This window comes from Cervus elaphus, chromosome 15 (genome assembly GCF_910594005.1).
Source record: "Cervus elaphus chromosome 15, mCerEla1.1, whole genome shotgun sequence".
Taxonomy (NCBI): domain Eukaryota; kingdom Metazoa; phylum Chordata; class Mammalia; order Artiodactyla; family Cervidae; genus Cervus; species Cervus elaphus.
The window spans coordinates 59,745,429-59,769,749 of NC_057829.1; the positions used below are offsets into that span (position 1 = coordinate 59,745,429).

The 24,321-nt window shown below is 37.7% G+C and overlaps 1 protein-coding gene across 1 annotated transcript in view; it reads left to right on the plus strand.

The window, feature by feature from the left end:
• The first annotated feature begins 369 nt into the window (after window positions 1-369).
• Window positions 370-24,321, plus strand: part of LOC122709243 (cytochrome P450 2C9-like) — a 31,719-nt gene continuing 7,767 nt past the window's right edge. Inside the window, exons 1-6 of the mRNA XM_043926450.1 lie at window positions 370-605; window positions 2,985-3,147; window positions 3,305-3,454; window positions 15,295-15,455; window positions 16,616-16,792; window positions 22,336-22,477. Coding sequence (XP_043782385.1) covers window positions 438-605; window positions 2,985-3,147; window positions 3,305-3,454; window positions 15,295-15,455; window positions 16,616-16,792; window positions 22,336-22,477 — 961 coding nt within the window. The 5' untranslated portion in view covers window positions 370-437. The remainder of the gene's footprint in view (window positions 606-2,984; window positions 3,148-3,304; window positions 3,455-15,294; window positions 15,456-16,615; window positions 16,793-22,335; window positions 22,478-24,321) is intronic.

Consider the following 24,321-nt stretch of genomic DNA (forward strand, 5'->3'; position numbering starts at 1 on the left):
ACTTGTTTAATTTGGTAATAAATAAATAACAATGGCATAGAATATACTGATTGTCTTCAAAGTCATAAATGTGCAACTGATCATTGATTTGAATCCAGAGTTTTGAGCTGTTTTCTGGCATCAAATTATTTATTTCAGTGGTTCTCAATCCTGACTGCACAGTGGGAATTTTTTTTTTTTTTTTTTTTTAATTATCAAACATGGATCCCAGCCCAGTACAAGTAAATGACAATCTCGAAAGTCATTACTGGACAGAGGGAAAACAAGACTAAAGGACACTTTAATTTTATCTTTATCAGTGGCCAAAGTCCACTCAGAATAAAGTATAAAGTGGATGTGATTGATTGATATCTTTAGTCCTCAGAGAGACCAGTGTTGAATCAGCAGGGACTTAGATTTCAGGCTCACAGCCATCTGAGTGAGAAGAGACGGCGTCAATGGATCTGGCTGTGGCCCTGGTGCTCTGTCTCTGCTCTCTGCTTCTCCTCTCACTCTGGAAACAGCGCTCTGGGAAAGGGAAGCTCCCGCCGGGCCCCACTCCTCTCCCAATTCTTGGAAACATCCTACAGTTAGATGTTAAGAACATCAGCAAATCTTTAACCAAAGTAAGTAGACTTTATGCTCCTCCAGTGACTTGAAAAGGATAAGTAAATTAAGTCCAGTTTTAAAAATAATATATATTTCTCTGGGCACATTGTTGTTTTTCTATTACTTTTTAATTTGTATTTATTTATTTTTTAGTGCATTGGGTCTTCCTTGCTGCACACAAGCTTTCTTGAGTTGTGGCAGATTGAAGCTACTCTCTAGTCATGGTGCACAGGCTTTTCATTCTGGTGGCTTCTCTTGTTGTGGAGCATGGGTTCTAGGGCACATGGACTCAGGAGTTATGGAAAACAGGTTTAGTTGCCCTGTGGCATAAGGAATCTTTCTGCACCAGGGATTGAACTTTCATCAGCAGGTGAATTCTCAACCACTGAACCACCAGGGGAGTCCTGGGCATGTTGTTAAAACAGATCAGCAAATTACTCCCTGTAAATTCTGGTATTTCTGTTGCCTTTTCTGGCCTGTCATTGTCATAAGTAGAGAAACGAAGTAATGTTTTTTGTGAGCAGAGAAATATTTGCCTTTGCACATGTAATAGAATCAAAATAATAAAGTGACAAAAGCTGCAAGTGTTACTTCCCTTCTTTGTTTCACAGCCGCTTGCTGTGATTTGGGACTGAAAGTAAATGATAAGTGTTTTGTGATTAGAGATTTCCTTGCAGAAGTCTTTTACTATATAAGCTGTGTGTTTTGTTCAGATGGCCATGAAAATAGAACTTTTATGAAGAAGTACATTGTGCTTGGTATTAAGGAAATAGCTCTGCATTCAGCACAAGCATGAGTGAATGAGAGAAAGAAGTCACCAGTCAGGGTCCCACTGGGGGCAGCAGCACTCATTTGGATTCTGCAGGAAGCTGCTGTCTGTACCCTGTGAATACTGCAGGATGGAAGATATTGTTCCTCCATGAGATATGCATGTCCTGATGCTGCCTCTATGATGCTTCGTGACACCAGTGGATCTCAAACTAAGCTGGGCATTAGAGTTATCCGAATTCATTTTTTAAAATATGGAATTCTAGTATTCATCATAGGGCTAGGGAATATGAATTCCATTGGAAGAACCCTACACATGGTTCTGAAGCAGTCAGCTAGGTGATGGTTTAAAGGTGGGCCTCAGGGATTGATGCATTGCTCCTTAAGGATCAGAAGGTGAATAAGAGTTTCAAATTTAAATCTTCTATGTAGTAGCCACGGCATGCTGGAAAGAAAATGGAATTCTCCAGCCTGTTTCCTTATTTATTGCTATTTTTGTTGTTCAGTTGCTCAGTCTTGTCTGACTATTTGCTACCCCGTGGACTGCAGCATGCCAGGCTTCCCTGTCCATCACCATCTGCCGTAGCTTGCTCAAACTCATGTCCATCGAGTCAGTGATGCCATCCAGCCATCTTGTCCTCTGTCATCCCCTTTTCCTCCTGCCTTCAATCTCTCCCAGCATCAGGATTTTTCAAATGAGTCACCTCGTTGCATCAGGTGGCCAAAGCATTGGAGCTTCAGCTTCAGCATCAGTCCTTCCAATGAATATTCAGGGTTGATTTCATTTAGGATTGACTCATTTGATCTCCTTGCAATCCAAGGGACTCTGAAAAGTCTTCTCCAACACTACAATTCAAAAGCATCAATTCTTCAGCTCTCAACCTTCTTTATGGTCCAAGTCTCACATCCATACATAACTGCTGGAAAAACCATAGCTTTGACTAGATGGACTTTTGTCATCAGAGTAATGCCTCTGCTTTTTAATATGCTGTCTAGGTTGGTCATAGCTTTTCTTCCAAGGAGCAAGGGGCTTTTAATTTCATTGCTGCAGTCACCATCTGCAGTGATTTTGGAGCCCAAGAAAATAAAATCTGTCACTGTTTCCATTGTTTCCCTATCTATTTGCCATGAAGTGGTGGAACTGGATGCCATGATCTTAGTTTTCTGAATGTTGAGTTTTAATCCAGCTTTTTAACTCTCCTCTTTCACTTTCATCAAGAGTCTCTTTAGTTCCTCTTCGCTTTCTGCCATAAGGGAGGTGTCATCTGCATATCTGAGGTTATTGATATTTCTCCTGACAATCTTGATTCCAGCTTGTGCTTCATCCAGCCTGGCATTTCTCATGATGTGCTCCTTATTTATAAGCTGGGCAAATAAACCTGCTGAAGGTGCTGATATGAGAATTAATTATAATCTGGGTACCAGTTACTTGGGCCATTGCCTCAAATAACAGATGGAAATGGAAACAGTAACAAATACTATCAAACTTATGTATTAAATTCAGAAATATTTAGGATGTATGTGGCAGAATGAAAGCATAATAGTAGGATGATAATACATTCTGCCTTGGGCACAATACAGTTTCAAATACTGACTTATTTTGCTATTATGTGCACCTCCCTTTACAGCTCTCAAAAGTCTACGGCCCTGTGTTCACTGTGTATTTTGGCATGAAGCCCACCGTGGTCTTGCATGGATATGAAGCAGTGAAAGAAGCCCTGATTGATCTGGGAGAGGAGTTTTCTGGAAGAGGCATACTTCCACTGGCTGAAAGAGCTAATAGAGGAAATGGTATGTGTTAAGCATTGGCAATGGGAGTGGGCAGGATGGAAACAGGAACTTGAAGAGCTTTCCAGCAGAACTTGGTCCATGTGGGAGGCTGCCAAGTGTCAGCTTACTTCTCCTTCCCTTGGACCTCCCTCCTTGTTTCTGTTTCTCCTCCTGGTAGGAATCCTTTTCAGCAATGGGAAGACATGGAAGGAGATGCGGCGCTTCTCCCTCATGACCCTGAGAAATTTTGGGATGGGGAAGAGGAGCATTGAGGACCGAGTTCAAGAGGAAGCCCGCTGCCTGGTGGAGGAGTTGAGAAAAACCAATGGTGAGCAATTCTATGCTCTGTAATAGCTCTATCCTTAATAGTCTTCTCTCTCTCATATGTGTTTACTTAATTGAACTATATTCTTATATTCAGTCTCACAGACACATCTGACAGTTTTTCCAGGACCCAGGCCTGAAGTTCTGGCTAATAGTTACGTCATCTATGATTTCAGTCCATTAGGAATATCTATCTCAGTGCAATTCTCCTCAATCGTGAGTCCTCTGTAAAGGCAGGAGTGCATGCTAAGTCCCTTCAGTCATGTCCGACTCTTTGTGACCTTATGGACTGTAGCCCACTAGGCTCCTCTACCCATAGGATTCTCCTTGCAAGAATACTGGAGTGTGTTGCTGCCCCCTCCTCCAGAGGATCTTCCCAACCCAGGGATCGAACCTGTGTCTCCCTCTTAAGTCTCCTGCATTGGCAGGCAGGCTCTTTACCACTAGCTCCACCTGGGAAGCCCTCTCTGTAAAGGCAACACTATTTAAAGATATCAGCATCAATTATTTCTTGCTACTCAATACTCACTATATTTATGCTTTGAGAAAAATATATGCTACACATATTTAGCACAATACACCAAACCAAGTGATTAACATGAAATGTTTTATTTAACTAGATTTCAACCTAATCAATACCTGTTTACCCTATCTTCTCTAACTAGAATTTGACTCTGTTTTCATTTTACCAAACGTTGTTCCATCATTATTGGATTTTGATAACAAATTTATGGTAATTATTTACTTCCCACTACCAGGCACAAAGTGTTTGTCATAATGACTCTGATTTTTCAACTTGTATTACAAATTACACTGTTTTAATTTTTTTCTTCAGAGTTAAAGACTGAAAATCAGATTTCATGTGAATCACATATAGATGAAATTTCCCAAAGTTTCAAAATCACCCTCTACCTATAAAGTAAAATAAACTTTATTTCAACCTTACAAGCCTGGACTATAAAGGAGCTTGGCATAGGAACCACTAAGTATACATTTTCCTTTTGTTCCATGCCCTAATATTTCTTTGCAACACTTAAAAAAAATTTATAGCAAATAACATAAAACATGAGATCTAGCCTCTTAACATATTATGGTGTGCAGGACAGTATTATTAACTATAATCACACAGTAGGCCTCTAGAACTTTCATCCTTCATGACTGATACTCTCTACCCACTGAACTCTCCATTTCCTTTCCCTGAAGCCCTGCTAACCAGCAATCTACTTTCTACTTCTGTGAGTTTGACTTCTTTGGCTACTTCATCTAAGTGGAATCATGCAACATTGGTCATTTCATAACTGACTTTTCTATCTAGGAAAATATGCTCATGGGTCATCCATATTGTAGTACGTGACAAGATTTCTTTCATGTTTATGACGGAATAGTACTCCAGTATGTGTATTTACACATTTTCTTTTTTGCTAATTATTGAGGGATATTTAGGTTCTTTCCACCCCATAGCTATATCTATCTGAGATCCCAAATCAGTTCAGTTCTTTTGAATAAAAACTCCTAAATGGGACTTCTGGGAAATATAGTAATTGTATTGAATATTTTTATTTTTTGAGGAGCCTCCACAGTCAAAATATGAACACAAGGGCTGGTCCCAACCACACCATTAGTTATTGATAAGCTGAGACCAGCACAAAACTTAATGATTAGTGATGTTAGCATCACCTTAGATACCTATTGACCAATCTTCTTTATTTTTTTAAATGAGCACAAGTTAAAAATGTTACATACTCATTAATGAGGAAATAAGTTACAAGTAGTAACAGAGTGTTCCAACCAGGTTATACGACAAGGGTGGAAAAGTACAAATTTATTTAGAGTGAAAAAATGTTGATATGAATGTGCAAATGAAGACAAAACTAGCTAGGAAAGCCAACTGAACCTCTACAGAACAAAGTTTGTATGTTTAGAGACAAGAATTATTTTGTGTCACTATCTATTGCTGAAAATTGAAAAAGTTGCAAAATATCTCCCATAATACAAAAGAGTGAACTATATAAATAGTGCATACTTTTCTACTGAACCATACATTTTCCCTACGTGGTAGCTGTAACTACACCTACATATCCAGGTTTTTAAAAAACCAACTTCCTGAATGGATGTGGTCTACACTCAATATTTCCCCCCAGCTTCATTGAGATAAAATTGATACTGTGTGAGTTTAAAGTATACAATATGTTGATTTTATATACTCATATATTGCAATAGATTACTACCATAGCATTGTCTAGCACCTCCATCAAGTCCCATAATTACCTTTCTTTAGAGAACACATAAAAACTAATTTCTCAGCAATTTTTAGGTATGTAATATGGCTATGTTAATTCTATTAATATTGTTGTGCTTAGGTTCCCCAGAATTGATTTATTTTCTAACTGGAAATCTGTACTCTTTGAGTGACATCTCCTTATTTCCCTAACCTCCTGCCCCCTAGAAACCATCCTTCTACTCTGTTTCTATGTGTTAGTTTTTGTTTTGTTTTTTTTTTAGATTCCACATATAAGTGATTTCATATTGTATTTGTCTTGTCTGTCTTATTTCACTCAGTATAATATCCTCACTATCCATTCAGTGGTAGCAAATACAAGGATTTACTTCCTCTCATGGCTGAATAGTATTCCATTGTGTGTGTGTATGTATATATCACTCAAGTGCTGCACTTAAAGTGATACACAGTAGACACTTGAACAACATGGGTTTGAACTCATTGGTCCACTGATATGAATATTTTCCAGTAAGTACTTGCTACAGTACCACATGATTTATGCTTGGTTGGAGCCTGGAATATGTAACTGCAGATGTGGAAAGTCAACTGTAAAGTTATACATGGACTTTCAACTGTGGCCAGGTGGGATGGGGGTCAGTGCTCCATCCACGTGTTGTTCAAGGGTCAACTCTCTGTGTGTATATTTATTTTTTCTTTATCCATTCAACAGTTGATGGAGACTTAGTTTGTCTCCATATCTTAGATATTGTGAAAAATGCTGCAATAAACATGAAGTACAGAAACCTCTATGATATTCTGTTTTCATTTCATCCAGAAGTAGCAATGCTAGATCATATGATAGTTCTATTTTTAACATATAGAGGAACTTCCACACTGTTTTACATAGTGACTGTAGAAGTTTACATTCGCACCAATAGTGTTTAAATGTTCCCTTTTCTCTACATCCCAGTCAACCCTTGTTATTTCTTGACTTTTGATGGCAACCATTCTAACGTATGTTTTGTGGTTTTGATCTCCATTTTCCTGACAAATGGTAGTGTTGAGAACCTTTTATGCACTTGTTGGCCATTTGCATGTCTTTTGGGAGAAATGTCTGCTCAGTTCCTCTGCCCACTTTTAACCAGGTTGCTTTTCTTTTTATTGCGTTCTATGAGTTCTCTACATATTTTGGATATTAACCCCTTATAAGAAATATGGTTTGCAAATATTTTCTCACATTTTGTAGATTTCCTTTCATACTTATTTTGCTGTACAGAAAAGCTTTTTACTTTGATGTAGTCCCATTAGTTTACTTTTGATTTTATTGCTTGTGCTTTTGGTGTCGCATTAAAAAAAAATCACATTGCCAAAACCATTCTCAAGGAGTGTTTTCTCTAAGTTTTATTCTAGTAGTTTTAGGCTTTCAGGTCTTCCATTGAAGTCTTTAATCCACTTAAAGTTAACTTTTGTGAGTGGTAAAGATAGGGGTCCTCTTTCATTCTTTTGCATGTGAATTTGTAGTTTTCCTAACACTATTTATTGAAGAGACCATCCTTCTCCATTTAGTATTCTTGGCTCCCTTGTCAAATATTAGTTGATAATATATGTATGGGTTTGTTGCTGGGCTCTGAATTCTGTTGCATTGGTTTATGTGTTTGTTTTTATGCCAGTACAATATTCTTTTGATATCTTAGCTTTGTAATATGATTTGAAATCAGAAATTTTAATTTGTTCAGCATTTTTCATTCTTCTTGGAATTTCTTTGGGTATTTGGGGTCTTTTTGTAATTACATGTGGATTTTTAGAATTATTTTTTGTATTTCTGTAAGAAATGCCATTAGAATTTGATAGAATTTGATAGAATTACAATGACTCTACAGACTGCTTTGGATATTATGGACAAAATAATAATATTAATACTTCTGATTCATGGACACTAAATAGCTTTTCACTTATTCATGCCTTATTTAATTATTTTCATCAGTGTCTTTGAGAGATCAGTATACAATACTTTTATTTCATTGGTTAAATTTATTCCTAAGCATTTAATCATTTTATTTTTTTTTTGCATTTAATCATTTTATTGTGAGAAAAATGGGATTGTTTTCTTTACTTCTTTTTCAGACAGTTTGTTTTTAATGTACAGAAATGCAAATCATTTTTTATGTTGACTTCATATCCTGCAACTTTACTGAATTCACTGATTAGTTCTAACAGTTTTTAGTAGGGTCTTCAGGGTTTTCCATATATAAGGTCATTGCATGTGCAAACAGACTTTTTTACTTCTTCCTTTTCCTTTGCATGTGTATGCATGCTCAGTCATGTCTAACTCTACAACCCTAAGGTCTGTAGCCCGTCAGTCTTTTCTGTCCATGTTATTTTCCAAGCAAAAATACTGGAGTGGGTTGCCACTGAGAGACTGCTGGGGCTAGGATTCCAGTACTATATTGAATAGGAGTGGTAAGAGTGGGCATTCTTATTGTTCTTGATCCTAGTGGAAAAGCTTTCGATGTGTCACCTTTGAGTACAATGTTAGCTGTGGTGTTTTCATAGATCACTTTCAGTTGTAATGTCTCATTTTTTATGTTGACTTCATATCCTACAATTTTATTGAATTAACTGATTAGTTCTAAGTTTTTAGTAGGGTCTTTAGGGCTTTCCATATATAAGATCATAAGATGTGCAAGCAGACAGTTTTTACTTTTTCCTTTTCCTTTGGACACATTTTATTTTTTTTTACTGAGAGATAACTGTGGCCTGGACCCCCAGTACTATGTTGAATAGGAGTGGTAAGAGGAGGCAATCTTATATTTTTCCTGATCCTAGAGGAAAAGCCTTCAGACTGTCAACTTTGAGTATGATGTTAACTGTAGGTTTGTCATATATCACTTTATTATGTTGAGTAATATATAAGTGTTTTTATCAAGAAAGAATTCCTAATTTTGTCAAATGCTTTTCCAACATCTATTGTGTTGATTTTTGCTTTTCATTTTAATAATGTGGTATATTGCATTGATAAATTTGCATATGTTCAAAAGAGTTTGAGAAGGATTGGCAATATTTCTAATCCTTAAATATTTGTGCAATTCACCAGTGAAACCATCTGGTTCTAGGCTTTTTTTGTTGTTGGGTTTTGATTACTGATTTAACAACATTATCATTTTTGGTTTGTGAGATTTTCTGTTTCTTCATGATTCAGTCCCAACAGCTTATCTATCCATTTCTTCTATGCTATACAATTTGTTGATGTCATAGTAGTTGCTTCAACTTTTTTTGTATTTCTGTGGTATCAGTTGTAATGTCTCATCTTCACTTCTTATTGTTTTTCATTTGAATTTTCTCTTTTTTAATTAAAAATTTTTAAATAGCACTTGATATTTGGAGTGAGACTTTCTTGTACACCTTTTCATCCATTTATTTATTTGTTGTGTTTTGGCTGCGTGGCATGCGAGATCTTTGTTCCCTGACCAGGGATCAAACACATGCCCCCTGTATCGGAAGTGCAGAGTCTCAACCACTGGACTGCCAGGGAAGTCCCTGCCCTCTCTCTTTTTTTAAAGATAATCTAGGTAAAGGTTTGTCATTTTATCTTTGAATTTCTATACTAGAGGTAATGGTGGTTTATGCACCACCACTACATTACCGTGGTATTCTGGATTCGTCGATATATTTACCTATATAAGCAAGCTTTATACTTTTGTGCTATGTGTTGCTGTTCAGTGCCCTATTGTTTCAACTTTAATGACACACTTTAGCATTTCTTGTAAGACATGTCTACTGGTGATGAACACCTTCAGCTTTTATTTGTCCTTTATTGGAGAATTGTTTTGCTAGATATGTTAAGAGTTTTCTTGGTTGACATTTTTTTTTTTCTTTTCACTGTATCATCCCACTCATTTCTGGCCTGCAACATCTCTGCTTAGAAACCTGCTGTTAGTTAGTTGTATGATGCTTCTGTTGTAAGCGACTACTTCCTTGCTGCTATCACATTTCTCTCTTTATCTTTGACTTTCGGCAATTTGATTATAATGTATTTCAATGTGGATTCTTTCGTTCATCCTAGTTAGAGTGTGTTGGCCTTCTAGAATCTGAGTGTCAGTTTTCCCCCTGATATGGAAAGTTTTTGCCACTATTTCTTCAAATAAGCGTTCTGTCCCTTTCTATCTCTCTTCCTCATAATATGCATATTGATATAATTATTGGTGTTCTGTAAGTTCCTTAGGATTTCTTCATTCTTTTTCATATTTTTCCTTTTTAATCTTCTGATTAAATAATATGAGCACGGGCTTAGTAGCTCTGAGGCATATGAGATCTTAGTTTCCCAACTGGGAATGGAACCCATGTCTCCTGCATGTGAAGACAGATTCTTAACCATTGGACTACCAGGGAAGTCCGTGTTTGATTCTTTCTTGTGTTGTGTTTTGTCTCTTTGTTGACAGTCTCATTTTGTTCGTGAATCATCCTCTTGAACTGATGAAGCATCTTTATCTTTATTAAAAATTCTTTGTTCATATAAGTAATATCTCCATTTCTTTAGGATCAGTTTCCAGAGATTTATTTTCTACCTTTGAGCCATGTTTCCTGCTTCTTTTTGTATTTTCTGACTTCCTGTTGAAATCCATGATTTTGAAAAAATAATTGCCAACCCTCTCAGTCTTTTTTTTCTTTTAATGAGTAGTTCACATCTGATTTGCCTTCTTTTTTAATTATTTAAATTTAATTAATTTATTTTTAATTGGAGGATAATTGCTTTACATTATTGTGGCCCAATATTTATATAAGGCAAAACTCTCACCAGGTATCTTGGCTAGGGATTCTGGGGGCCTCTGAAATCTTTTACTTTTGAAAATGAAGATGCAACTTCTCTGGCCTTGAGTGTAAAATTTCACAATTAGTGAAGCTTGCCAAATTCATTCCAGGTAATCTCTTGTTCCCTTTGTTGTCTGTCTGCAGCAAGTTCCCCCTTAATACCCTGAATCAGATGAGACAGATACCATTCTCTTGGGTAGCCCTGCAAAAAGCCTGAGCCCCAGATGCAAGCTCTACTCCTCTACCATCTCCTTCAAGAAAAAGCCTTAAGTGGTTCACTTTCTCTAGATTGTGCCAAGCCATGCTGGCCATAGTAAACCACTATCCTCACTTTCCTTTATTCTCAGTTGTCCCAGACATCCATACAATCCTTGTTCTGAGAACACCTCAAGTTCATTAAGATAGAAACCATTTCTTAAAGAAGCCCCTGAAAAGTCAGTTCATTTGGATGCATGCTTCATCCTTCTGTTTCCTAATGGAGTAGTCACTGCCTTGGCCATTCTCTTCCAGCATTGGGTTGTGCCAGGTTGGGGGAGTTGCTAATACAGGAAAAATGAAATTTCAATTTTTTAAGTTTTAATATGGCTGTTCTTAGCTGTGTACTCATCTATGGTACTGCAATACTTAACTGGATTCTGAAAACCTCATTAAAATTTTTACTGCATTTATCATTTCTAAATCAGTGTTTCTATGGGAGAACATGGGCTAGGACACCATTTTCCTGATGTCACTCTGTCAGTATATTTTTTATTCAAGTAATTCTTAATCTATAGATATGAACATTTTATCTTTCCACATAATGAATTTTCATTGATTATTTCATTGCAGCAATTTTGTTTTATAGATCTCCTACCATAAAAGAAAACTTTACCTCTAATGTGATTTCTTTACTGGAAATATGATAATTTTTATTTCAATGATGCATTTAAAACTGATTGAAATATACTGTTCTGTTGCTAGCTACACAGAATAATATACCAGATGTTCACACAGGACAACTCTGTCCAAATAATTAATTTTTGATCTGAAAGGAAATGATTAACATTTAATTCCTAGGGAGACAGTTTTTTAAAAATTTTCATCAATTTGTCTTTTCTGCTTCACTTACTTGGGATTTATGTTTGAAATTGAAATTTTACATTTTATTCATATTTTTCTATGATCCAGCATATGTTGGCAATTTGGTCTCTGGTTCCTCTGCCTTTTCTACATCCAGCTTGTTCATCTGGAAGTTCTTGGTTCATGTACTGCTGAAGCCTAGCTTAAAGGGTTTTTTGGATGATAGAAAAGGCAAGGGAATTCTAAAAAATTCATCTGCTTCTGCTTCTGCTTCATTGACTCTGCTAAAGCTTTTGACTGCTTGTTGTTGTTGTTCAGTCCTTTGGTTGTGTCCGACTCTTTGCAACTCCATGGACAGCAGGACACCAGGCTTACTTGTCCTTCACCATCTCCTGGAGCTTACTCAAATTTATATCCATTGATTCAGTGATGCCATCCATCCATATCATCCTCTCTCGTGCCCTTCTCCTCCTGCCTTCAATCTTTCCAAGCATCAGTGTCTTTTCAAGTGGGTCAGCTCTTGGCATCAGGTGGCCAAAGCATTGGAGCTTCAGCTTCAGCATCAGTCCTTCCAATGAATATTCAGGGTTGATTTCCTTTAGATTGACTGATTTGGTATCCTTGTAGTCCAAGGAACTCCCCCACAGTCTTCTTCAACACCACAGTTCAAAAATATCAACTTTTCTGCACTCAGCCTTCTTTATGGTCCAACTCTCACATCCATACATTACTACTGGAAAAACCATAGCTTTGACAAGACGGAATTTTGTTGCAAAGTACTGTTTCTGTTTTCTACTATGCTATCTAGGTTTGTCATAGCTTTTCTTCCAAGAAGCAGGCGTCTTTTAATTTCATGGCCTCAGGCACCATCTGCAGTGATTTTGGAGCACCCATCCAAAAAGTAAAGTTTGTCACTGTTTCCATTGTTCCCCATTTATTTGCCATGAAGTGAATGGAACCAGATGTTATGATCTTTGTTCTTTGAATGTTGAGTTTTAAGCCAACTTTTTCACTCTGCTCTTTCACCTTTATCAAGAGGCTCTTTAGTTCTTCTCCACTTTCTGCCATAAGGGTGGTGTCACGTTCATGAGGTTATTGATGTTTCTCCTAGCAATCTTGATTCCAGCTTGTGCTTCATCTAGCCCAGCATTTCCCATGATGTACTCTGCATAGAAGTTAAATAAACAGGGTGACAATAGACAGCCTTGTCATACTTTTTTCCCAGTTTTGAAAAGTCCACTGTTCTATGTCCAGTTCTAACTGTTGCTTCTTGACCTGCTTACGGGTTTCTTAGGAAGCAGGTGAGGTGGTCTGGTATTCCTATCTCTTTAAGAATTTTCCAGTTCGTTGTGATCCACACAGTCAAAGGCTTTTAGTGTAGTCAATGAAGTAGAAGTAAATGTTTTTCTGGAATTCTCTTGCTTTTTCTAAGATCCAACAGATGTTGACAAATTGACCTCTTGTTCCTTTGCCTTTTCTAAATCCAGCTTGAACATCTGGAAGTTCTTGGTTCACATACTGTTGAAGCCTCACTTAGAGAATTTTGAGTATTATTTTGCTAGCATGTGAAATGAGTGAAATTGTGCAGTAGTTTGAACATTCTTTGGCATTGCCTTTCTTTGGGATTGGAATGAAAACTGACTTTTCCAGTCCTGTGGCCACTGCTGAGTTTTCCAAATTTGCTGGTATATTGAGTGCAGCACTTTCACAGCATCGTTTTTTTTAGAATTTAAAATAGCTCAGCTGGAATTACATCACCTCCAGTATCTTTTTCACATGATGTTTCCTAAGGCCCACTTGACTTCACACTCCAGGATGTCTGGCTCGAGGTGAGTGATCACACCATCATGGTTATCTGGGTCATTAAGATCTTTTTTGTATAGTTCTTCTGTGTATTCTTGCCACCTCTTCTTAATATCTTCTGGCTCTGTTGGGTCCGTGCCATTTCTGTCCTTTATTGTGAGCATCTTTGCATGAAATGTTCCCTTGGCATCTCTGATTTTCTTGAAGAGATCGCTAGTCTTTCCCATTCTATTGTTTTCCTCTATTTCTTAGCATTGATCACTTAGGAAGGCTTTCTTATTTCTCCTTGCTATTCTTTGGAACTCTGTATTCAGGTGGGTAAACCTTTCCTTTTCTCCATTGACTGCGTGGATCACAACAAACTGTGGAATATTCCTAAGGAGATGGGAATACCAGATCACCTGGTATGGATTGACTGGTTTCATCTCCTTGCTGTCCAAGGGACTCTCAAGAGTCTTCTGCAGCACCACAGTTTGAAAGCATCAGTTCTTCCACTCTCAGCCTTCTTTTTTTGTCCAACTCTCACATTTATACCTGACTACTTTAAAAACCATAACTTTGACTATATGGACCTTTGTGGGCAAAGTGATGTCTCTGCTTTTTAGAACACTATCTGGCTTTGACATAGCTATTCTGCCACGGAGCTAGCATCTTTTAATTTTGCAGCTGCAGTCACTGATTTTGGAGCCAAAGAGCATGAAATCTGACACTGTGTCCACTTTGTGCCAGTCTATTTGCCATGAAGAGATAGGATCAGATGCCATGATCTTAGTTTTTTGAATGTTCAGTTTTAAGCCAGCTTTTTTCACTCTCCTCTTTCACCTTCACCAAGAATCTCTTTAGTTCTTCTTCACTTTCTGTCATTAAAGTAGTATCATCAACACTGAATATGCTTTGGAAGGACTGATGCTGAAGCTGAAGCTCCAATACTTTGGCCAACCATGTGCGAAGAGTTGACTCGTTGGAAAAGATCCTGATGCTGGGAAAAATTGAGGGCAAGGGGTGACAGAGGATAAGACGATTGAATGATATCACTGACTCAATGGACATGAGCTCGAGCAAAGTTAGGGAGATAGTGATGGACAGAAGTCTGGCGTGCTGCAGTTTGTGAGGTCACAAAGAGACAGACATGAATTAGTGACTGAACAATTCATGTTTTAGACAAGAAAGCCATTTTATAAAAAGTTATTTTTCTTGCTTTCATTTCTTTTATTTGTTTTTTGTTGGAGGAGTTTTGCTTTACAATGTTGTGGTGGCCAACACTGTTCATTCCGTGTTGATTTTAGAGATGATTCTTTCAACTATTAATTATATAAAGCATTTTGAGGTTCTCACTATTCTCTTTTTTTCTTTATCAGTGCTTTATTTTCTACAGGCTTTGCAAACAGATAATATTCAGCACTGATAAGTTTAGGTTATAAAATGATATAAAAATAGTCTTTTAAACTGTTTTATTTTTTTTTCCTTCAACTTAACAGTCCCCTTGGGTGAAAAGAGTACAAGTTAAGGCAGTGGATTTAAATTGAATTTTTTGTCAAAATCCATTATTTACAAGGCTAGGGAGAAATGATCTACTCAGGTTAAGGTAAAAGTGATGTGTTGACTTTATGCATGTGGAATACTTTGCTGTTAAGGGAAATAGCAGGTAAAATATTGCCTTGTGAAAATGAAAGTCACTCAGTCATGTCCAGCTCTTTGCAACCCCATGAACTATCCATGGAATTCTCCAGGCCAGAATACTGGAGTGGGTAGCCTTTTCCTTCTCCAAGGGATCTTCCCAACCCAGGGATCGATCCCAGGTCTCCCACACTGCAGGCAGATTCTTTACCAGCTGAGCCACAAGGAAGCCCAAAATATTGCTTTAGAGTTTCTAAAATTACCTTTACCTGTTATCTTAAATACAAATGTCTTATGTATGTTTTAATGACATGTTTAAATTGTTTGTTATTCTTTAGGGTTGCCCTGTGACCCCACTTTCATCCTGGGCTGTGCTCCCTGCAATGTGATCTGCTCCATTATTTTCCAGAACCGTTTTGATTATAAAGATCCGATTTTTCTAGATCTAATGGAAAGATTGAATGAAATCCTCAGGATTCTGAGCTCTCCATGGGTTCAGGTGAGGTCAAGGTCCTTCTTCTCCGGGAATCATTTCTGCTTTTTTTTCCATGAGGTCCAGATACACCAAGCTGCGAGGCGAATGTGTGAACAGCACAGTCCTGCTCAGAGCTTAGTATCACAGAGTGCTCATCTGGGGACGATGGTGGAGCCCTTTAACAATAGACAGGAAAATTCATGCCCAGAATACAGAACTGTAATTCAATCCTATTGACACTGTTCAGTGGTTTTCCCACCAATTTCCAAAACCACCTTCCATAAACTATTTTGGTAGCTTCCTGAAAGTATGCCTACAGCAGTAGAAGGACTTCCGTGTCCTGGAAAGCCTTCCATTGCCCACAAGTCTTGTCACCCAGTCACCATTTAGGACTTGTTTGGCACATTAAGTTGGCAGAAATATCTGTGTTTGGAAAGGAAAAGAATGTCTCAAGGGGGAGAGTACTGCCAGGGGACACTGACTAGGACAGGAATGTTTGGTTCTACAATTGGCATCTTAACTGACAATGTAATTGCTTTGGGGATGATAAAGGTAATTGGGGTTTTTTGGTGTAGGAACCACAAACCCGCATCATAGGTGTACCTTTGCTGAGCTGACATGTTCTGCCCTCTACCTAAAAGAAAATGATGTGACCTTGCAGAGGTCACTTAATTGCTCTGGGGGCCAGTGACTTTATCACATTGAGTTAAGTCTCATGGTTTTTAGTATTCTTTCAGTCCTGAAACATGATCTTATGTTTGAGTCTATGAGACAGCAGTAGAAACATCAGGGACCAGCTCTGGACTGGATATCAGGTTGTCCAAACTCTCTTAACCTCTGCTGTTTGTCATCTGCAAAATGTGAGTCATAGTATTTCATGCCATCCCATAGAAGGGAAGAGTTGATAAGAAAATGAGATAATTTTTATAACAGTTCTTTTATACTATACATATAATATACGATTATAGGAAATGATTATCATCTTTGATCCCTGGTCAGAATGTTCTCCCTCATAGACATCTATCAGTATAGCAAATTATGTACCTGTAAGGTAAAAATTTCCCTCAATACAGAGACCATATTATATTAATACTTATAATACCATTTCTGACCAGGGTTTGGCATATGGTATAGAAGTATTATTAAAGTGATCTTTATTTAATAAACAGTTGTTTCTCTCCTAGGTTTGCAGTAATTTCCCTGCATTCATTGATTATTTACCAGGAAGTCATAACAAAGCACTTAAAAATGCTGCTGATTTAAAAAGTTATGTGTTGGAGAAAGCAATGGAACACAAAGCATCCCTGGATATTAACAACCCTCGGGACTATATTGATTGTTTCCTGATCAGAATGGAGCAGGTAAAATGTTAATGACAGTTCAGTTATCTGATTGTTGTGCATTCTGTGATTCATTGACTAGTTCTGTATTTACCAGAGTTATTTTAATGGTCAGGGAAGCAATGCTGTCAAGCATTTTAAATACCTATTGTGTGCATGATAAGTAGAAAAATTGATCCTGCTCTTTGTGGACTAAGAATCTACCCAAAGAGAGACAGAATGACACCTCAGGTGAAATGTAAACAATTACAAACAAGTTGTTGTTTATTCACTAAGTTGTGTCCAATTAGTTTGAGAAAATACAAAATATCATGTTGTAATGTGAAGATGATCATGGTAATTGCACACACTGTGTGAGGGAATGGAAAAGAAAGGCTTAAGGCAGCTGGCCTTCCTGTATGTCCAGTGGTTGGAAATATAATAATATACTTGCATTGAAAGACAGGGGAGGGAATTTCAGATGGGTGTATGCTGTATTCAGCAGTGCAGAGAAGTGTGATTGGAAAGAGTAGGTGGATGGAAGAGCGAAACCTTAATTGAGTGTAAAGTAAAATGGATTGATATAGATATGGAGTTGGAAATTGGTGTCTATGAGCATGATTTGTGGAAAAGACTGTTTTTCCCACGAGTCATCTTGACATCCTTGTTAGAAATTAGTTGACTCAAAATGTGGGGGTTTATTTGTGTAATCTCAATTCTATTTCGATAATCTCTGTCAGTCCTTATGTCAGTATCACATCATCTGGCGGTCTTAATTACTAGCTTTGTAGTTAGTTTTGAAATTGAAACGTCCTTTAACTTTGTTGTTCTTTCTAAAGATTCTTTTGGCTTTAGTGATCTCTTAAATTTCCACGTGTATATTAGAATAAACTTGTCAATTTATACCAAGAAGGCAGTAGTGGTTTTTATAGGGATTGCAAAATTTTAGTGAGCCTATGCCTCTGGACTGTTAATTTCATGTGTGTTCCTCAGTGTTTTTCTCCCTCCTTAGATTGGGCAGGAAAGCGAGAGTGGGCCAGAGCTGGGAATCACTTCTCCCACAGCTAGAGCTAGCTGAATGGAATATTTCTCTACTCTCAGGTCAGTTAGTGTCTGATAAAACCCCAGCAGGTGAGGCTCTGGTTAACCAGCTTCTCTTGAGGACAGGCCTTCTTAAGACTGTATTTGGCTACTCAATCTTGCAATATCTTTTTTCTTCTTTCACATTCAACATATTTGTATATTTAGGTCTTAAGTGACTTTCTTGTAGACAATGTAGATTTTTATTTCAAGTTTGAGGAATTAATATAATAAACATATAACATATTAGCTTTAGATGTACAACATAAAGATTCAATATATGCATGTATTGCAAAATGATTACCACAATAAGCCTAATTAACATCCATCTCACATATAACTGCATTTTTTTTCTTGTGATAAGAATTTTTAAGATTTACCTTCCTAGCAACTTGCAAATTTACAATATAGTATTAACTATAGTTATCATGCTGTATTGCACATCCTTAGGACTTATTTATATTTTACACCTGGAAGTTTGTACTTTTTGACCACATTCATTTATTTTCACCCCTCTTCATCTCTGACAGCCACCAATGTGTTCTCTGCGTTTATGAGTTCAGGTTTTTATTTTATAGTCCACATATATGTGCATGCTCAGTCGCTCAGTTGTATCTGACTCTTTGTGACCCCATGGACTGTAGCCACGAAGCTCCTCTGTCCATGCGATTCTCAAGTTGCCGTTTCCTACTCCAGGGGATCTTCCTGACCTAGGGATCAAACCCAGGTCTCTTGTGTCTCCTGCTTTGGTAGGTAGATTCTTTAGCACTGCACCGCTGAGAAAGCCCATAGTCCACATATGGGTGAGATAATATATTTTATTTTCTCTTCCTGATTTATTCCATTTAGCACAATGCCTTCTAGTCCCTTCTAATCCCTTTCAGGATTTCCTTCCTTTTTATGGCTATATTATACTCCATTATAAATGGGATATTTATATATACGGTTTAAAATGATTAGATGTAGTGAATGATTTACTTCAGTATACTACTTTTTATTGTAAAAAGTACAATACCAGAAACTTTCTGGTAAGTTTTTAAATTTTTCTGGTATTGTACTTTTAGCTCCTGAATTTCTATTCGTTCTTTATTATAATGCTGTTCTTATTATTGATATTCCCTATTGTTCTGACACTTTTCTGATATTCTTAGTTCTTTGTATATGGTTTCCTTCAACTCTTTGCACATACCTAAGACATGTATCTTATAGTTTTTAATCTAGTAAGTCCAATGTCTGGGCTTTCTCACCAATGGTTTGTGTCAATTTTTTTTCAGCTGTTAATGGACCATACTTATATGTTTTATATAATGTAATGTGATAACTCTTGAAATAAGATTTTACGCACTTCTAACAATTGTTATTGTTATTTGATGAAGACTGTATTCATTCATTTGTAGTAACTTTTCCAGATTATTTTTGCCAAGACTATTTTCTTATCTTATGTGGTCACTTGACTTTCTGTTCTGTTATCTCCATAGTCAGATAGTGACCTTACAGAGATTCTCTTAAATACCTGTACCTAAATATAAATGGGAAAAGAAAGCATTCTCTTTATGTTTTCAATGAAAGCCATGGAGATTGAAACAGTGACTGTCCTCTGTGCCAGCCTCTCAGTGATCCAAACACACAATCCCAATGTAGAAAAATGTGGTCCAGTTTCCTGCTCTGAGATCCGCTGGCTACACCACAAATACAGTCTACACTTTCCATAACTGTCTGCCTTGGAACTGGGTTATGAGGAATGTTAGCCAGCATGGGAGATGTCGCATTTATAAGACATTGCACTTAAGCACATCGGCTGCAAATGTCGAACTAGTTTCCAGAGTCCCAAAGTAGTTGCTCAGATACTTTGTGCATGGCCAGTTGTTGTTTCAGTGGAGGGATGGATTTCTGAAACTTCCTATCTACCTTCTTTGTGACATTAATTCAGTAATGCTATCATAACAATACTGAGTGTTTTGATCTATGTTGAGGAAGGCTTTTTATTTATATGCATGCTAAGTCACTTCAGTCCTATCTGACTCTGTAGACTGCAGTCTGCCAGGCTCCCCTGTCCATGGGATCCTCCAGGCAAGAATACTGGAGTGGGTTGCCACGCCCTCCTCCAAGAGATATTCCCAACTCAGGTATCAAACCTGTGTCCCTTCCATCTACCTGCACTGGCCAGTGAGTTCTTTACCACTAGTGCCACCTGGGAAGACCTTTATTTATATAAGCTTTCTTTAATCTTTCAACATTGTTTTATATAATTCCTTTCAGCAGTTTTTTCTATAGCCTAATAATGATAGGCTATATACGCATAACTGCTTTATCTTCAAATCCAATTCAAGAAATGAAAATACTAGTATTGTTTTATGAGTTCACTGCCTTTCTTACTGACTTCTGAATTGACAAGCTTGTAGCTTGTGTAAAGACACAGGCGATGACTCTTTTTCTAAAATGTATACTCATTCAGAGTATTTGGTCTCCCTTGAGTGTGTTTATTACTTAATATTAGACAGGGCACTGGACCACTGGAGGTTGCAAATGCATTGTGAAATAATACTGGCCTAAGGACAGGTTCTCAATGTTGTTGCATGTTAATAGTCCCTTCTACTCAGTATTTAAAGCAGCCTGCTTACTTTTACTTGTCAAATGCTTTTTTTGTTATTGTTGTTCTAATTCTGTGAAAAAATGCCCTTGGTAATTTGATAGGGATTACATGAATCTGTAGATTGCCTTGGGTAGTATAGTCATTTTCACAATATTGATTCTTCTGATCTACAAACATGATATATCTTTCCATCTGCTTATGTCATCTTTGATTTTTTTCATTGGGATCTTATAGTTCTCTGAGTACAGATCTTTTGCCTCATTAGGTAGGTTTATGCCTAGATACTTTATTCTTTTTGGTGTGATGGCAAATGAGTCTGTTTCCTTCATTTCTTGTTCTGTTCTTTCATTGTTAGTGTATAGGAATGAAAGAGATTTCTTTTCTATGTATTAATGTTGTATCCTGCAACTTTACCAAATTCATCAATGAAATCTAGTAGTTTTATGGTAACATCTTTAGGATTTTCTGTGTATAATATCAAGTATAATACCATTGGTTGCAGTGTGGTGGGTGTGTGCTCAGTCATGTCCAATCCATTGGTTATTTAATAACATATTGTTCAGCCTCCATGTGTTTGTGTTTTATACATTTTTTTCCTGTAATTGACATCTAATCTCATAGCCTTGTTGTTGGAAAAGTTTCTTGATATGATTACAATTTTCTAAAATTTACTGAGTTTTGATTTGTGACCCAAGATGATATCCTGGAGAATGTTCCATGTCTGCTTGACAAAAAAGTGTATTCTTTGAATGGAATGTCCAATTAATATTTTTTATATATCTAGGACAGTAAGTTTATCTAGTCTAATGGGTTATTTAAGGCTTGTGTTTCCTTCTTAATTTTCTGCCTGGATGATCTGTCCAGTGCTGTAAGTTTAAGTTGCCCACTATTATTTTGTTACTATAGATTTCCCCTTTAATGGCTGTTAGCATTTGCCTGATACCCTGAGGTGCTCCTATGTTGGGTGCATATGTATTTACAAATGTTACATCTTCTTGGATTGATCCTTGATAATTATGAACTGTCCTTCCTTATCTCTTGTAATAGTCTTTATTTAATTTACTTGTTTATCTTTATTTATTTGGCTGTACCAGGTCTTAGTTGTGGCACGCAGGATCTTCTAATTGTGGCATGTGAACACTTAGTTGCAGCATGTGAGATTTAGTTCACCAACCAGGGATTAAACCTGGGCCCCCTGCATTGGTAGTGCAGAATCTTAGTCACTGGACCACCAAGGAAATACCAGTCTTTATTTTAAAGTCTATTTTGTCCGATATGAGTATTGCTACTCCAGCTTTCTTTTGATTTCCATTTGTATGGACTATCTTTTTCGCCTTCACTTTCAATCTATCAAATACTTGTTTTGAGTAAGAAAGAGGAAGTGTACCAGTAGGCTTCTTTTTATATCATGTTGGCAAAAAATTAAACTGCATAACCTGAAAGTGAATGTGTTAGTCACTCAGTTGTATCTGCCTCTTTGCAACTTCATGGACTGGAGCCCACCAGGCTTCTCTCTGTCCATGGAATACTCCAGGCAAGAATACTGGAGTGGGTGGCCATTCCAACATCCAGGGGATGGAGAAGCCATTGCCTTCTCCAGGGGATCTTCCCTACCCAGGAATCAAACTTGAGTCTCCTGCATTGCAGGAAGATTCTTTACCATCTGAATCACTACCTAAATGCAAAAGAGGCTGATGAATGGAACTTTTAGGCAAATGAGGAATAAGGCAGGAGAAAATGGCATTTAAGTCAACTAATCTATAATATTTTGTTTTTCTGTACAGTGGTTTTTTTCCTGTAATTGCCAAGTAGTTTATATGTTGCCTAAACTTTAAAACACCATGAGTTATTTTGGATTAAGGGCAATTCTGATAAACTAGCGTGTCAAACAATTTTATCAAATCATTCCTAGGAAAAACAAAATCAAAAATTGGAGTTTACTTTTGAAAACTTGACAACCACTGTATTTGATTTGTTTGGAGCTGGGACAGAGACGACAAGCACCACTCTGAGATATGGGCTCCTCCTGCTGCTGAAGCACCCAGAGGTCACAGGTATGGTACATGGTGAGCAGGGTGACTGCAAAAGAGATATTGGAAAGAGACTGGGAGTGTTTTCCAGCAGCATCTGGATTTCATGAGAGGTCATGTGTAGCAGGCACTCCCAGTATGAATTGGCCTGGGGCTGCATAATGGCTTTATTATGGAAAGGCCACTTTGTTGCCACCTCATTCTGAAAATGCAGTGTTCTAAAGCCAGGGTAGGAAAAATGGAAACTCTCTTTGCAGCTACTGTTGCTAAGTCGCTTCAGTTGTGTCCAACTCTGTGCGACCCCATAGACAGCAGCCCAACAGGCTCCTCTGTCCCCTGGATTCCAGGCAAGAACCCTGGAGTGGGTTGCCATTTGCTTCTCTGGAAACTCTGCTTACTGAAGCCTAAATGGAAATCCTAGAAATTTAGTGAGGTAGCCAGAGATAACGTCTACTTTCTGGGAAGTGATCTAAAAATTTAGATTCGTAAGAAATTGTACTAATCAGGTTTAAGGTACCTGTAAAGGCAATGGCACCCCACTCCAGTACTCTTGCCTGGAAAATCCCATGGACAGAGGAGCCTGGTAGGCTGCAGTCCATGGGGTCTCGAAGAGTCAGACATGACTGAGCGATTTCACTTTCACTTTTCACTTTTATGCATTGGAGAAGGAAATGGCAACCCACTCCAGGGTTCTTGCCTGAAGTATCTGAGGGATGGGGTCACACAGAGTTGGAAACGACTGAAGTGACTTAGCAGTAGTAAAGGTATTTTATTAGTCCAGAAGTCTGGTTCTAGAGAAACAGTGCTTGCCAAAGTAAGAACTCTGATGGTCTATAATTTTATCTTTTACAAAGAACATTATATAAGACATTTACATTTAAAGAGTTATGATTATTCATAGCAATTTAGAAACAATGTCTTGTCATGTGTCAGGATGTCTCTACAATGACTATGAACTATTACAAATGAGAATCACTCTCCTAAAGTTGGACAAGAGGAGGCCAGAAAACAGCCACAGATAGATCTTTAACAAATTTCTAAAACACAGAGACCATATTGAAGGGTGATAATGAAGTCAGTAGAGAAGATGACGTTGTATCCTAAATATCAGAAAAAGAAGATACTTCGCTGGTAACTCAGTTGGTAAAGAACCCACCTGCAATGCAGGAGACCCTGGTTTGATTTCTGGGTCAGGAAGATTCCCTTGGAGAAGGGATAGGCTGCCCAGTCCAGTATTCTTGGACTTCTCTGGTACCTCAGATGATAAATAATCCATCTCCAATGTGGGAGACCTGAGTTCGATCCCTGGGTTGGAAAGATCCCCTGGAGGAGGGCATGGCAACCCACTATAGTATTCTTGCCTGGAGAATCCCCATTGACAGAGAAGCCTGGTGGGCTATAGTCCTTGGGGTCGCAGAGAGTCGGACATGACTGAGTGACTAAGCACAGCACAGAGAAGATTAAGTTGTGTCCTAAATATCAGAAAAGGAAAATACATAATTAGGAAAAGTTATTTATATCCCTACCATCCTGTAAGTTTCAGCATTTAGAAGTAGCAGGTGTCAAACAGAATAGAGGGAGACAAAGGCTGATAAAAGTAGCTCACCTAGCCACAACTCTTTGACAACTCCCTAGTGGCTCAGAAGGTAAAGAATCTGACTGCAATGCAGGAGACCCAGGTTCAATCCCTTGGTCAGAAAGATCCCCTGGAGAAGGGAAAGGTAATCCACTCCAGTATTCTTCCCTGGAGAATTCCATAGACAGAGGAACCTGGAAGGCTACATACAGTCCATGGGATCACAAAGAATGGGACATGACTGACAGACTAACACTTTCACTTTATCAGATCACTGTGTTCCCCCAATAGG